Source organism: Netta rufina (genome assembly GCF_964035555.1).
Source record: "Netta rufina genome assembly, chromosome: 1".
In the NCBI taxonomy this organism is placed as follows: Eukaryota; Metazoa; Chordata; class Aves; order Anseriformes; family Anatidae; genus Netta; species Netta rufina.
In genome coordinates, this window is record NC_140123.1 from 114,516,063 (window position 1) to 114,532,851 (window position 16,789).

At 43.8% G+C, this 16,789-nt stretch overlaps 1 protein-coding gene across 3 annotated transcripts in view; it reads right to left on the reverse strand.

Annotated features, from left to right (window-relative positions):
- Positions 1-16,502, reverse strand: part of NECTIN3 (nectin cell adhesion molecule 3) — a 62,985-nt gene extending 46,483 nt beyond the window's left edge. For all 3 annotated transcript variants that reach the window (XM_084306045.1, XM_084306046.1, XM_084306044.1), the window contains exon 1: positions 16,221-16,502. In XM_084306045.1, coding sequence (XP_084162171.1) covers positions 16,221-16,389 — 169 coding nt within the window. In that variant the 5' untranslated portion in view covers positions 16,390-16,502. The remainder of the gene's footprint in view (positions 1-16,220) is intronic.
- Between the last annotated feature and the right edge of the window lie 287 nt (positions 16,503-16,789).

Consider the following 16,789-nt stretch of genomic DNA (forward strand, 5'->3'; position numbering starts at 1 on the left):
GGGAGGTAGGCAATGAGGAACAGAAACAGGGAGTGTTACCTTCTATAACCCTTAGGTTTATTAACTCAACTTCCCCTTTTACCTAAAACATTTCCTTTTTTAATGTAAGGGAAAGAAAGCAAGGAAACTAAGTATTATACTTGTATATTTGAAGAGCAATTCTTAAAACCTTGTTCAGTTTTTATTTCAACAGTATCACCAGCATGGAAAAGCTGATCAGAAGACCGTCTTGAAAATTAGGAATAGCAATTCAACAGACCTCAGCTAAAGCAAAAGAAATCCTGTTGGCCTTTTTCTGCATTACACAGTAACAGAATCACAGACTGGTTGAGGTAGAATGGCATCTCTGGAGATCTAGTCCATCTCCCTGGCCAAGCAGTGTCACCTGTAACACATTGTACAGCATCGCATCCAGGCAGGGGTTGAACCTCTCCGGAGAAGGAGGCTCCACAGCCTCTCTGAGCAACCTGTTCCAGTGCTCCATCACCTTCACAGTAAAGCAGTGTTCCCTCATATTAAGCTGCAACTTCCTGTGTTGCTGTTTGTGCCCATTGCCTCTTATCTTGCCACTGGGCACCATTAAAAAACAGTCTGGCCCCATCATCTTGGCACCCTCCCTTCAGGTATTTATACACATTCATGTCTTTTCAGTCTTCTGTTCTCTAAGGTACACAGGCCCAGCCCTATTAGCCCCTCCTCGTATGATACTAGCTAGCTATCAGTCTCTTATCCCCCCCCAAAAAAAAAAATGTACTAGCATTCCAAGGACCCAAGCCTTTGTATCAAGGGGTCTTGACCAGATTCCAGAAGAAAACCAGGAACATTAAAACAATTGTGCCATGCCATGTTCCTAGATTTCTCCCACAGCACTGATATATTAGCCCCACTGTGGTTGCTCACACGTTCTTCTCCTCGAAAGATCGCTATTAACTTCTGAACGTTCACTTGTTCCATGTACAACTGGACCAAAACCAAGCTCCAGTCTTAATTCCAAAATAGATGCAGCTATTATATTTACAAAAGCAAATGTAACCCTTCTGTCCAGTAAATGCAAACTTTGATCATGGAAGGCAAGGAGAAGCATTAACAAGTGCTCTCTTATTCCAGTGTAACATACATGTAAAAAAAATATTCAATTCGGAGTTCACCATTAACATAGCTTGATCCCAACTCCCACACTAACACTTCAGAGGTCCGTATATCTGAGCCATTATTCTTATTTCCCAATGCTGTTTTCTCCACATGAAACTAGAGCCGAAGCACAAGGTAACACTACCTCTATGTATGGCAAGCACTGTGCCCCGCATACTCTGCTTCTTACCATTCTCTGAAGACCTTCAGCAACAGGCAGTAGAAAATTAAATACAATCTAAGACACAAAAGGAAAAAATTAAAAAAAAAAAAAAAAGAAGGTTAGGCTCATGATTCAAATTGAGTTGTCAAGGACAATCTCAGAAAGCCAGTTTTATAAGGTTAAAGCTTTAAATCTAACTACTCACAGAGAATGTTTATGAAGCCTTAGCAACTTGAAAACTTCCTCTGGAATTTCAACTTAAACCATGCTAGCATCACTGTGTTTTACATGCTCTTGAATTATAATCTTCTACACATGTTAACACACTGCAAATTAAAGTACTTATGTTTACCCCAATACCATGCGTTCAGATGTTTACAAGACATGTTGAACTAATGAGTGAAGTGATCTATAAGGCAGCTGGAAGATGTTCTGCAACAAACATTCCAAACATCAGTTTAAACAGACAAACCTCTCAATCCCATCCCCTTTAACGAAGAGCAAGCAAGACAGCAAGGTGCTCTTTTCCCAGGAATTGGGTGAGGCTCAAAAGCAGGACTAGAGGAGAACATACCTTCAGCCCTACTTCTTCCAATCCTACTAGTAGTATACAAGCTCACTGTAGATATATATACCTCTTCCACCCAGAAGCACGAAATGCTTCCTCTTCCTCTTTGAATGTATTTATCCCCAAATACCAAATGAATAGGTATTAATATACTTAAAGAAAAACTAGGGAGATCAACAGGCAGTTGCTCAAGTTACCACTCAAACTTTTTGATGGGAAGGTTTGTTATAAAGTTCCAAATGATCTTCAAATTCTTTTGAAACACAACATAAGTAGTCCTGACACACTGAGCCGGAAGAAAATACTGACGTCCTCCTATGTGGCATCGAGTTTGAATAGTTAACAGAAACAGCTAGCTAACAGATACAGCAGGAGGTCAAAAGGAGCGCTGTGCTTCTGTTCTGCATCTTTGTTGGGCTGCTAACTGCATTAGAGACAGAAAAAGAAGTTAGACGTAAGTCTCTCCCAGTCAGCCTGAAAAGCAAAAGAAAACTTCAAGTTATAATGGGACCAAATTAGAACAATAGTCAGTATGAACATGTACCAGTAACAGACACAGGATGTTACTCAGCTGGTTAGAGAACAAAGAAGGTTCACCAAGTCAAATGAAGTTTAAGTAGATGGTGATTATATTTCAATAATTCAAAGTCCCAGCCTAGACTACACCAACAAAGAGAAACTCTTTTCTAGCCAACATCAGTAAGGTCTCATTTGGAGTTTTTCAACCACAACACTGTACTTCACATAGTAGCCACCTAGGGAATCTAGGTTTGAAAGCTAACAAAGCATGTTCCAAGCCCTTAAATATGATCCACAAGGAAGGACTGGAAGCAGTCATCTTTGTTCTCAGAGACAACACCCCAGTGAAGGTCCTGATTTACACATACTGCCAACTACTACCAAGTAAGAACCCTTCTACTACTGAGTATGCCTGTAGATGTGAAGCATTAAGTCACCAAGACCATCTCTGTAGCCTCAACTTTCAAAAATTGAGTAAGATGCTGTAACAGAAAGACCTTTGATGAAGAAGGTAGTTCCATACTGAGATTTTTTTCCCCTGCACTCCTCATGACCTGGTAACCTAATAGCTTAAGTTGTCATACTAGGGAAACTGCATTTGTGCTCCCACAAGGGAAATAATCAACAAGATGAGATTAGTGTGGAAGCATAGCAAACAGCAAGATGTCAGGACAATCATTTACTCCTAATACTTTCAGGTGGCCCAACCCTAACCTGACCTGTCAATTTAACTCACCACTGTTTTCTCAGTAACAGTCCATCTCTCATTGGTATCACCAGCTTTTTGCAACCACAGCATCCTCTGACAAGGCGTACCAACATCCTTGCCATCAGTTCACAAAAAAAGAAAAAACAAAATCTGTGTTTGTAGCTTGACCCCTTTTAGCTTTGAGGTAGCCCTGCTTTTTGCACTCTACTAGTTGACACATTGTAGTGCACACACATTTTAGACGTAGCTCATGATTATGATTTCACTGATGCCATCATATCCCTTCCTCTCCTTCCTCCTAAGGAATCTTTTCCTCAACTAAGGATTCTTTGCCTGCAACATATACAAGCCCCCTTCCATACCTTTGATCCTTGTTGCCCTCCTCTGATTTATTCAACCTAAGGCTTTTTTTTTTTTTTTTTTTTTTTAAGATCAAGGAAGCAAAACTGAATACAGTACCTGAAGGATGGGCAGACAACCTATTTATATGTAAGCACATAACATGCTAAGTTCCCCCCTCCTCAACTACAGAGGGTGTCTTGCCCCATATGCTCTTTCAGTGATAACACAAAGCCATCACTTCAAGGAAGCATCCATCATGTATTCCAGATTTTGTCTCCAAGTACACGAACAGTTCAGAGGATATAAGGAATCTAAGTTACTCCTCTCCTCCACAAAGAAGGCCTTGCGTACATCAAACATCCGTCTACACTAGTCAGATTGCTTTAATTATCTACCACTGTTTCTTAAGGTAACCTACCTTTATTCATATGTAACTTGTTGTTGCTGACAGCATGTTGAACAAGGTTTCATATTCCAGAAAAACACCAAACACAACATTCTAGTCTTCGCCAGCATGGCCCAGCACTGTAGCTTTCACTGAATGAATTCTTCACAGGACAAGGCTTAGCAAGGCCACAGTAACTACTAACTGAAGGTTTGGTTAGATAAATACCCTCCCCACACTTCCTCTGAGACTTTCAGAGTTCAAACATCTCTTCCTTAAAAGATACTTCATGTTATTACAATACCTGCTAACTATTTTTTTAAATGTGAAGAGTAAAGGGGTTTGGCAATAAGTCACATCTGAGAAGTTACAGCCTACCACTCCTCCGTCACTGCAAAATCAGGACATGATCAGTGAATTAGCAGTGTAACCTACGTAACTTAGCCACTAACTTGCTAGAACAGGGCTTGTTATTTCAGCATGCACACTTAAGTCCAACAATGTCCCTTTCAAGTTACATAGCTGTTGTCTCAGCACTACCATATAATAAACTTGTCATTACCTACACAGAACCGCAAGGCAACTGCAGCCAGAACTGAAAACAAAATGCAAAATCATCACTAAGATTCTATCGTTGCAAGTTGCTGCCTTTCACTGTAAGCTAAAACAACACTGTCCTGCTCCACAGTTATAACACTGCTATAGTAATTGCAAGGGTAACTGCAACACACATCCTACTAGATAAACAGAGAAAACTACTGTCTATTTCTGAGTATAAATTGCATGAGCGTGTTCTACACCCATTGCAGATTTAACCTGTCAGACCAAGCCACCTAGCTCTGCTCAAATACGGTCTGGTTATATCATTGTGCATGGAGCCTCATCCAGTCAAGTTTTACATGTTGCCATAGAATTAAAGTCCTCAGCCAATTTGGGAACCCTCTCCGGTATCTGAGATCCCTCAGAAGCATTTTTTCCCTCCTTACATTGACCTGGAGTTTCCCACACTCCAGCTTTATATTCCTTATAAATTCCTTGTGCTGCACCTCTGAGGAACTCCTGGCTCCGTTTTCTTGGCACATTCCCTCAGGCAGCTGCAGGCAGCAGGACTCCCTCCCCTCTTCCAGGAAGAGGAAGCCCAGCTCCGTCAGTTTCTCCTCATACACTCTTGCTCCAGCCAGTGAGCACCGTGGCCTGCCGCAGGGCTCACTCTGGTACCTCAGCACCTTCCCTGTACTCGCAAGTCCTCAGCTAAGCACTGTGCTCCAGTGCCAGAGGCAAAGGATCACTTCCCTTGACCTGCAGTCACGCTCAACAGCCCAAGACATGGCTGTCTTGCTTTGCCGTGGGGGCAAACTGCTGACACATGCTGTATTTATTGTTCCCCAGGACTCCACATCTGTGCCTGCTAGGCTACCTTTGAGAGCACTGGACCACAGCCCATACTATTGCATATGGTTTTTCCAGTCCAGATGTGGGACTTGGCACTTGCCATTGCTGAGCTCCGTGAGGCTGCAGCCAGCCTGTTTCTCCAGCATACTGAGGTCCATCGAAGTAGCACTCCTGCCTCCTACTGTTAATGGTACCCTGGGTTGGCATCTCCCGCAAACTTGCAGTAAACACCACCCTGTCTTTAAATACAGGAAATTAAATTCGCCCCAATACCAATTAAGCCACCAGTTGGACACAGCTTAACTGAATACCACCCTTCAAGCCACTCCCAACCACCTCCTTGGCCATCACACACCTAAACAGGCCTGGAGGTTGATTTGGTCTACAATCTTTCCAAAGACTGAGGCAAGACTGATCAGACCATAGTTTCGTGAGTCCTCCTTACCTCAAGATGGACGTGGTATTGCTTTTTCCACTTGCCAGAAACCTCAGCTCATGAACAGTTTTCAAAGGCAACAGCAGTGACATAAGCCAACTCACTCTGCACCCTCAGAAGCGGATTTGTCAGCCCATGGTCTCAAATACATGCAATGACTTAAATACTCTTCAACATTATCTTCCTCTACAGTGCATAATGCTACATGTCAATGGCTCTACTAGTATACTTCGGGAACTAGGAGGCCAGAGGGCAGGACTCACCGGTGAAAACCAAAACAAAATGTATTGTACATCTTGCTGTTTTCCCCATATCCCTCCTTACAAGGTCCCCAACCCCACTGACAAGCATGCACACATACCCTTTAATTTTTCTTTTGTTGCCAATATAGTAATAGAAGCCCTCCTGTCAGCCTTTAGCATCCTTTAGTCATTCCAGCTGCACCAAGCTTGAGCTCTGCTGCTCTGTACCTGCGCTCTCAGATACTTCCTTCATGGTTCTCCTGCTTCAACCTTCCACAGACTTGGCTTATTTTGCTGAGCCTCAGCCATGAGTTCTCCATTCTTCCAACAGGTCTGACAGACTATCAGCATGGATTTCCAACACATCGCGGCAGCCATTTCTTGTAGTTTGCAGGTTTTTTTCCCCCTTGAAGACAGTCAGCTGTTCTCAGATCATTTGCTCACTGGAGCAGTTTCCCCATGCGAACATGACAAGCAGATTACTGTGTAAGGTGAAATCATCTCTTCCACAGTCCACAATTACTACTATCAAGGCTATTTAGTCCTCTCAGGATTTCAAACCCAGGACTCAAAATCACTTAAGTCAAGGCTACCATCGACTGTTACAACCAGTTCTTTGTGAATGTAAGTACAGGCTCTTGCTTAGTCAGTCCATGGTCACCTCCGACAAAAAATTGACTTGAACATATCCCAAGCATCCCCTGGATGGTTTGTGACACTACAATACTACTTCAGCACAGATGTGCAATTCAGGCTGTTCATTTGCCATGCTGGATGCACTTGCACATGGGCAGTACAGATAGGATTCCTTTTCGTGCTGCCTTGTCAACAGGAGTCAAAAGCATCTCCCATTAAGTCCCCTTTGTACACTTGTTCATCATTCCTCATGTTTTCACTTTGGCTTACATAGAAGCGTGTGAGTATTCCAACATGCTTGAAGCCCTCCTCAGAAGTTAACAAATCCATTGGAAAACAAACTCCCACTTTAATCTCTCAAATAGACCTAATCTCTGCCTCAGCAGTCCTTGTTTCTCAAGGAGAACAGTGGTCAGACGAGTCAAAGCCCAATCTGCAGCACCAGCCATGCAGCCAGGTGCTGACCTGCTAGATACATTCACTGTTAACCCAAATCTTTTTCCTTCATTCAGAAAGCCAACTGGTTTGTTGTCTCTGCACTTCCATCCTTCACCCTTGCCCCCAAGTTCTTTAGTCACTCTTGAAAATGCTTAGGGTTACCATTCTTGGTGGGTGCAAGCATATCTACAAAGATTACTCATTTAAATCAAAGTTATTCTCCCCACTAAAACCTGGATCCAAAGTAGAAACCTCTAAAGACTTCACATCAGGTCAGCAGATGGGGTGCCTCAAAGACCCAGCGTAAACTCTGTTAACTATTACCTCCCTTTTCTTTCCAATGGCATGAAGTCTTTTACACACAACAGGAGACTATTAAGATGCACAGAACAAAGTGCAAACACACAATGAAACCACTAAGCAATTTTCATGTCTTCCATCTGATGATTAAAACTGCTAAGACCACAGTTTCAGTTACAACTCCATCAGGACAAACCTCAGCTAGCAGCCAGTAAGTTAATAAGCTTCCTTAAACATGAAAAAAGCTGTCACAACACCTTTCAGTTGACATTTCTGTGAAGGTCAGTCAAGTTCCCGCTATGCTGACAGGCCTAGCCAGTACTAATGGAGACAGAACACTTGGAGACCGCCAGCAGCATTTGGTGTTGATGGAGTGAACAGTCCTTACAGAAAACTTTAGCATGAAGTACCAAAAGAATTTGTACAGACGTGAATTTTTAAGTTAAGCACCCAACCATTTTTATATTTTTTTTTTTTTTGTGAAACTGATTTTTAAGGAAGAAACTGTCCTTATAAGCATACTGCAACAGCTTTAAGCATTCAGCATTCCCTGTCCCCACAAGTATACCTCCCACAGGGATTACAGAACTGCTAAAGAAAAAAAAAAAAAAAAAAGAAAAAAGAAAACTTCTGAGGAACACTGGTGCGTAATGCTTTTCTAAGTGAAGGGATGAAACTCTCATTCCCCAGGAAAGCTCCAATTCCCTCAAGCAGGAGGCTACTCCTCCAGTCCTTCCCTTTCTATACACGGTGTTGTCCTTCCTCAGATATTAAGCATGTAACACCTACTCTAGGAACTGAGGTTTACAGGAGAAGTTATGTTGTAATTTGTACTACAGATATCAACGAAGTCACAAGTCCACGAAGGTGGCTAAGCATAAGCTTTGCATTTCCTTGTACTTGTACAGCTGGAATGCTATCTGTCAGTAATTCACAACTTCAGCCATACCATGCAATATGAAGTGACCACATTTCGTCAGCAGCAAAGTCATGAAATACAATGACTAAAGCTCAGCTGTCCATTGCAAGATCCGATTAATTTTCTATTACATTACAAAGTTACAGGGATGTGTGCTGCTTCCTGCATTGCTGACACTGCACTGGAGGGCAGCATTACCAATCATTCCACCAAGTTAACCCTTTTTTTTTTGTCAGTGATCTACATCAGGACCATAAGTCTGTTACTGATAGCCAAGCACAAGAATGCTTTATAATAGCTTCTATATTTACTGCCAAAATCAATTTGCCATATTTGTGCTGTGTGCTGTAAGAGACTGGTCTCACTGGCTACGTACTGAACTAGCAGAAATTCTTCCTAAGTTATTACATACTGTTGGGGTTAACAATGAGAACCAATTTTCATTTAAACTTTTAATCATTCTTAATCTATAAATCAAGCCACTTTATAGGACAACCTTGTTTCAGACTCCACAAATACTTCACGTTTGTTTAAGCTTGAAATGTGTAAGTAGTTCTACACTTCTTCCACAGCAAGCAACTACTAGTTATTCTAGTTGCTGCCTACTCATGTGCAAAAGCTAAGGCTTATTTCAACTAGGACTTCTGTAGGGTATACAACCCCAACCTAAAGCAGGACCAACTTTGAATTCAGATTACGTGGCTCAGGGTCATACCATCATCTAGTTCTGAATACCTTCAAGGACAAAAACTCTACAGCATGTTTCAGTGCTCAATCTGCCTTGTAGGAAGGAGCATTAACACATTACTGGAATTTCCCTTCACGTAGCTTGTGTCTGTTCCTCTTCCCCTTCCTCTGCGGGCCTCTAAGGAGATCTAGCCTTGGTTTTCTCTCACCCTCTAAGCCACTGTAGCCAGGAATTTGGATTCCCCAGAACTGTGTGGCTATGCCTTCACCCCCCAAAGGTGTGCTGCTGACCCAATAAGGACTCCAGCTTCTCTCCTGTAAAGCTTCTTTTCTCCAGTTCACACCACATCCATGCTGCTGCTGCATGGGGTCATTCTGCCCCAGAAAGATTTAAGTTTTGCCTTTGTTGAATTTCTTGAGGTTCACACCTGCAGACCTCTGACTCAATTAGCCCTAGCCTCCATAATACCCATTACCCCTCCCAACACGTTATCATCCACAAACTTAATGGAAGTTTCTTACTGATTTGCATGGATGGTTGGTGTTAAGACAGACTGTCCCAGTACATATACCTGACGAAACATACCAGTAACAAGCCTCCAGCTGGACATGGGATAGCTGATACAATCCTTCTAAGGCCAGCTGCACACACAGCTTTTTTTACTCACTTTAGTCCACTTACTTAAATTGTAACTCAGTCTGGCTACAAGGACTTTCTCAGCAATCTTGTTCAAAAATTATTGAAGCCTTAGTACTCTCATACTAAGGTAATACTGTTGTTCCTTTGCCCATAGCCACATCCTATGAACTCACAGAAATCAATTCATGATCTCTTTTCATACCAGCCTCAAATTGTGGAGACAACAGAACTGTGTTTACTCACATATTTGCAGACACATCAGTTTAACACACCTGAAGTGTGCCTCCCAAGTCTCAGGAAACACAGCAGTAGACTAGCTCTCAAACTTCATCAACCAAGGGAACTTCTGTTAATATTTCCATTGAGTCCCACAGTTTTCACCTCTTTAAAAGAGAATACTCTCAGCAGTATTCTTATATGATCTTATAAGAAGCTTACATAAAATTTCTTCCACACTTGAGTACATTCACATTTGTCAGGAGCTAATGTACACTATTAGATGTTTATGCGAAACCACTGACTTGTCAGCTTCAATCATCAAGACATTTCACTATAGTCAAAAGCCTGTTTTACAGCTGTTGAACTGAAGTTGTCTTAGACACATAAGCTATGTCCAGAAGCTTGAGCTATCTCTGATACCACCAAATGCCAAAATGCAGCTATGCAGAATGCCACCTAAACTTAGTATGCTCCTTCCTGTACAGGGTATCTGGAACCAATTGGTGTATAGCACTTCCTAGCTACCAGAAGCAGGCTCTTCTATGCTACCTCAGCTACCAACAACGCACTGCAACTGTGTGTACTCCCATCTTGTACGAAGTGATTAATGGTATGTTTACAACCATTCAATTCCCATGTTTGTTTTCTTTAGCTGTAGAGATAAATGCTACAGTACCTTAATGAAGGCATAACGACATGGTTCCTGTTTCAAGGAAGTCTACCTTAGGAAGTCACAAGTGCACTAAAGTGTTTAAAGCACAGAAGTGACACCGCTGGAGAAGGGCTGTTTGGTCAGTTTTTATAGTACAAACAAACATCAACCATCAGAAGCACATACAGACACAGAATTAGGCTTCCCAGGTCTTTTCTGGCCTCACTGACCTCCAGTAATCATTTGTAGCAGAGTTGATAAAGCATGTTTTTTTATTGTTGCAAAGGCCAACAGGAAGGTAGGAGAAATTGTAGGGCAATGTGAGGAAATCTCATTTAAGTAACTGAAAAAAAAAAAAGAAAAAGATTAACAGAAGTCCAAAGTCAGTTCATCTGTTACCATGAAGAAGTTCCTTGCATTTGCTGCTATTTAACTTAGACTTGATCAAGGCAAATACTGTTCCACCAGATGAAGTACACTGCAGAGAAATCAAGCAAAGCTGGTTACTTAGAAAAATAACCTCGGTTTTTCCCAGTTCGACCTCCAGCAGCCATTCGTCCAATAGCATGTTCAGAAGCATGCTTGTCTCAGCAATAATTATTTTCCAGCTTAATCACATGCAACATGGTATTCCAATTAAAGCAGCAAAAGAAGTGGACAAAGATGGCCCACACAGAACAAGATTAAGAACTTCAGCCAAACTCTAGTTTGTAATCCTCTGACTGAAGACTAAGGAAGACAACAGGTCAGAAAGCAAGGAGCTCATCAAGCTAGTTCAGCTCATTACCTCCACCCTTTTATTATGCACTTCAGACATGGAAACCTGCTTGACTAGCCTTTCAGTACCTTTCTTGGGCAGAGACTGCAACTTGGATAACATTAAATTCTGTGCTTGCTACTGCATTACAGTGATACCACTAGCACACTAGACATATAGAACAGTCATTCAAGGAAAATATCCTGTCAGTTCAAACTAACTACAGGAAGATACTGAGGACAAGCTTAAAAACTGTCATTTTTAGTAACAGACTCATTGAGAAGAGGAGACCATTTGGTCTCCTGAAACTCACAAGAAAATCTGATATAGGAAGAACAAAAATAAGCAGCGAGAACCATCCACTGCTGCAAGTAATTCTAATACTCCACTCAGCTCTAGACAAACTACACTTGACTGGGTTTCATGTGGCAGAGGCAAAGCCATGCCATTTATTTTTATGTATTGCAGTATTTAAATGGCTTTTACTTCCATGTAGTACTTGAGAAGGCTCCAAAGGCACAAAAAATATTGAACAGAAGAACACAGAAGTGATTAAGGAGGCGAGTCCGGAAGCTTATTACTTTTCAGTACCTGAACTCATAGCAACTTTCTCACTATCTTGCCGATGTACAGCTTGATCATAACAGCTTCCAATACTCAGGAAGTCACAGGTAGAAGGACAGAAGACAGAGACCCAGGTTTCGGCTCTTCAGAAGTACTTTATTCTTCCCGATATTTTTGTTCTGCTAGTAACTCATTAACAGAGACTTATTTATCAGTTGATATTTGAAACAGTCCCAAGTCTAAAAGTTAATTAGCTGAAAGGAATGAGATGGAGAACAACTTGAAGTTGTTATCTGTTTAATAGCATGAGAAAGTTTTGTTTTCAAACTGTGACTCGGAATTTATTGTGCTATGCCTTCAAGCTCTGGGTTACCGCACAGCTCATCTTTGAGATGTTATGTACCAGGACTATGACACCTGCATGCAACGCAATTGACATGAGCTCCCTCACTTCACTGAAGACTTGCCTAGTCAGTCAGTAGCCATGGATTGTGGTGCAAACCGTGTCTGCACATAGGAGAAACCCAAGGTTGCCTTCAGTCCCAAGACAGAGGTGAGGGCTACTTCCACAGCAACGACAGTCTAGAATGGGACAGCAAGCTGTCAGCCATCAGTAAGATTAATTTGCACCAGTTTGTACAGCGGGTATACTGCCCTACTTTCATTCACTACTGACTTCATTTGAAAGCACTGAGACTTAAACTTCAGACCACAGAGCTCCTAACTGAGCTTTTCAACAGACCCTAGAAATGCTCATCAGCCCCATACATAGCTGGCTGATAAAGCATATCCCCAGCAGATCCATTTACACTCGTGATGTTGCATACTTTGAAAGCTTCGACTATCAGCATCCAAAAGGTAATCAGCTGATTTAGATGCTCTGCAGAGACAGCACACTTTCGCTTCTCCTGCTGTAGAGCAGCCCTGCTTTCCAGTATCATCCTGGGAGCCATGATACATAGAGGGGATGGGAAAAAAAATTTACACTGATCATATATCTGAAAGAGATACATGGCACTGCAGTCTTAAAAGAAATAAATCCTGCCTGAGTCCTCTTTTGCTCAAGAGGAAACATTCACACTCCATGACATACAATTATGTTATTTAAGGCAGCAATAAAGAGAGAAACACATTGTTTAGATCAAGAAACAGCTCCATCTTCACACAGCTTAAGTGGGTAACAAGTCATCACAAATTTTTATAATACCTAAAGTATTCAGATCTCAGCACCTCAAGGTAACATTACATTTCACTTCCATATGTCTACAGGTGTTCTTGCATATCAGAAGCTAAAGTGTTACAGCAATCATGAAGTTTAGTATTAATGAAACATAAGGATGCCAATTAACACTGATGAATATAAAACCTACCACCTGCTTTCACCCTCTCCATGCAAGTTTTATAACCATTTCCACCAGCTAGAGCACCTCAGCTGTTACTTTTATTTACATGTTACATTGCATGTTAAAAAAGTCTTGTCTAATATTTAAATAGCAGTCAAGAACAAGCCTATACAATATATTTTAGTAAATGTAGATGCTAACATTGTAGTTAAACTGTGGTGCTCATGTAAAATAAATACAGGCTAACAGTGATCTTAAACACAACAGACCTACCGCAACGAAACAGAGCGAAGAACTGTTCCAAAACTGTAGATTATTTATTATTTCGAGTTAAACTGAAGTATGAGCTGGACAAACCTCTGGTTTCATTTTTTGCTGATTATGAAACGATCCGTATTTAACTCTTCCTCTGTCAGAGGTTACTGTTGTGTCTTCCAGTGCAGTTGTTCTGTCTCACCACACAGATGCTGCACACACTGCTGTACCAGCTACATAACGTACCAGTATTTCACTCTCCCCAAGTATTGGAATCTGTTCTACACTATTCCTCCTCCTCTTACTATCGTCTTATTGTGTCTCCTAAAGCCTTTTCGAAGTGCATTTATTTCCCCTCCATCTTCTGAAAACACATACTCAGACACGAATTCCTAAGCCATTATCACTGTCCTCTTTCCTCCCTGTACACAAAAGGCTTGTATTGTCTTCTCAGTGCACGGCTGTACTTCCTCTTGCCCCACGTAGTAACCTTGTTTGTTTGATCTCATATTTTTATCATGACTTAGCCTGAAAGTCATAATAAAATTCCCAGTCAACTAGATTGTTCTGGTTAATAATTACACAGGAATTTCCTTAGCTTTATTGACAACATCACTTCTGTATATGGTACGCTGCATACTTGTATTTGTATCTTTTTCACACCTTTCTAACCCAACCCATGTAGCTGTCCTTCCAGCTCCACTACACCCAGGTAGTCTGTACTGCAGGATGTTTTAGGAGACTGTTTCTACCCCTCTAAAATTAAAAGGATATGTCCCACAAATGCTTATTTTTTTCTTGTTTTATAAAGAAGCTAAACATAACCAAGTACTCAAATTGCAAGATACATTTTTCCCTCAACAAAGTCACTGAAAAACACAGTATACATTGTTTCTTTCTGGTCACCTTAAAATTCTGCCTGGTTTCTCTTTAATTCATGCTTACACTCCAAGAACAACATCGTTATGAAAACTAGTTGTGTACTGAAATTATGACCAATTCCTTATTCCGTAGCTCACAGGTCCACCTACTCAGCATAGCTGAAAAATACTTGACAATACACACACTATTTCATCGATCAAGAGTTAGGGTAACATTTGCTATGCATGTCATGCATTTCCCCTACTTCCAAACCACACTAGTTTTTATTGTATAAGCTTAGTACATACTTCATTGCATCAAGCAGCATTATATGGAGAAGTAACTGGTAGAACTAATTGTACACATAAGCTGAACTTGGTAGCCCCGTTTTACTGAAAAAAGGCAATGTTTATTAACATAGCTCTGTCTTGACTCAGAAAATCCAGGGGTTGCTGTTGCTTCAGATTTCACATACGTTTTCTCTTCCATCCCACTTGAGCTTTTTTGGGGTAATATTTCTCTGATGAAATACAGATCAAATAAATCATCATTTCTAGCTGTCAGTCAAAAGTGATTGAGTAAAGAAAGGTTTGATTTTATATTGAATGTTTTCTGCTAGGTTTTTCTGGTGGCGCTGTTTTCAATTCTTCCTTTTTCCAGCATTATCAGCACTGACCAGCCAGCAGAAAAAAACAGTGATGAAAAGTAATGAGCAGTCTTGGGTACCGTCAACATCTAATCACACTCAGAACCGATTTATGTGAGATGACACCAGCATTATTAAAAGCTACAGCCATTGTACATATATGCGTTCTCCCTCCCACACACCCCGCCCCTTCACACTTATCTTTGACAGTTCCAGAGAGAAGGAAAACAACTGTGGGAAATTTCAGGGGAAGGAAAAGAGTTCACTAAGCACTAAGATAGTGACCAAAAACTCTTTTCCCCTGCTCCTGACCTCTCAGTCCAGGAGTCATTTGCACTTTAAGATTTCCTCATTCTTTGCTTAGATTACACTTCAAAACTTCTGGCAGATGTTCTCAAGTGTTATCGGTCAAGTTCACATATGCCAAAAGCAATCTGGGAAAACTGACATCTGATTTACACTCATCAGGACTGAAATAGAAAGCCACCACATGACACAGCACATGGATGCTCTGAACTTCGCGTTACTATTACCTTCACATTTAGATGTATAAACAGCTTCGGAAGGTTATGTCAAGTCTTCATCTAAAACTTGTTCACCTTAAAAGAGCAGAAATCTGAACCCTTTGTTTGATCCTGAGTGCAAAACGTGCTACCACAGCAAGTTCGCCAACCCTATGTAAACTAAGCCTTCAAACCCTCGTTTTCAACTGTAGCACCTCCTTCATAGCGAGGGAGTCACCACAAACAAAGCCCAACTCTGCCTGATAAGCGCTTGCTATTGCCTAAGAGCTCCACAGCCTCATGCTGGAAGCTCACTGCCGGACCAATTTACAAGGGGACGAAACTAGGTCTCCAGCACTTCCTGCAGCGCTCCGCCACGGAGCGCACCCCGCAAGGCGACCGACCCCGCTCCGCTTACTCGGCGCGACGGCTGACACCCCGTTAAAAACCCCACAAACGCCACCAGCGCGGGGCCCCCCCGCAGGCCCGCCGGGGGCTGGCCGGCCGTCCCGAGGCGGCTCGGCTGGGGCAGGCGCTGCCACCTTCCTGAGCGCCGCATCGTTGCCAGAGGGGGGAGACTATCGCATGCGGGAGCGCAGCCGGCAGCCAGCCGCTCGCTCCCTGCCCCAGCGCTTCCCCGCTCCCCGCCGCCCCCGAGCCGGGGCAGGACGGGGGCTGCCCACAGAGAGGTCGGGAGGGGCCGAGGGAAGCCCCGGGGCAGGCCCGGGACACTCCCGCAGCCCCGGCCCAACTTCCCCGGCGCCCCCCTTGCTAACGGTGCTAACGGCGCTAACGGTCCCCGCCGCAGCCCAACGGCAGCGAGCGCCGCGCCCCCCCCCCCCACCCCGTTCTCTCCTCTCCTCTCCTCTCCCCCCTCGCCGCGAAGTTTCCCCGCCGCTCCCGCCGGCCTTACCGCAGCACAGGCGGGACACCAGCAGCCCCAGCAGCCCCAGCCCCGGCCCGCCGGGCGCCGCCGAGCCCAAGCGCCGCCACCGCCGCCGCCAGGAGGCACCGGCCGCGGGGAAAAGTTCCCCGCGGGCTGCGGGGGGAGCAGCCGCGGCCGCGGCCCCAGCCCCGGCCATGCTCCGGGCTCGGCTCCCAGGCGCTGTGCTCCGTGCCGGGCTCGGGCTCCGGCTCCGTCCCGCTGCCGCCGCCCCGCGCCCGGCTCCGGCCGCGTTTAGCAGCGAGCAGGGAGGCGCCGCGCCCGACTCCCCGCCCTCCGCCGAGCGGGCCGCACCACCCGCTGGGGGGGGGGGGGAGGGAGAGAGGGAGGGAGGCGTGCGCCGCGCCCCCCCTGTCCCCGCCCCCGCCGTACCCCTCCCTCCCGCCCTCCCCGCGCCTCGCCCCCCCCCCCCCCTCGGGCAAGTCGTCTCGCCCCCTGTCCGCGCTGCGGGTAAGTCCAAACCCAACGCGGGGGTTCCCCTTCGTAACGCGGCGGGTGCAGCTAGTTTGGGGGGGCTGCCGCGGTGTTCTCCCCCCTCC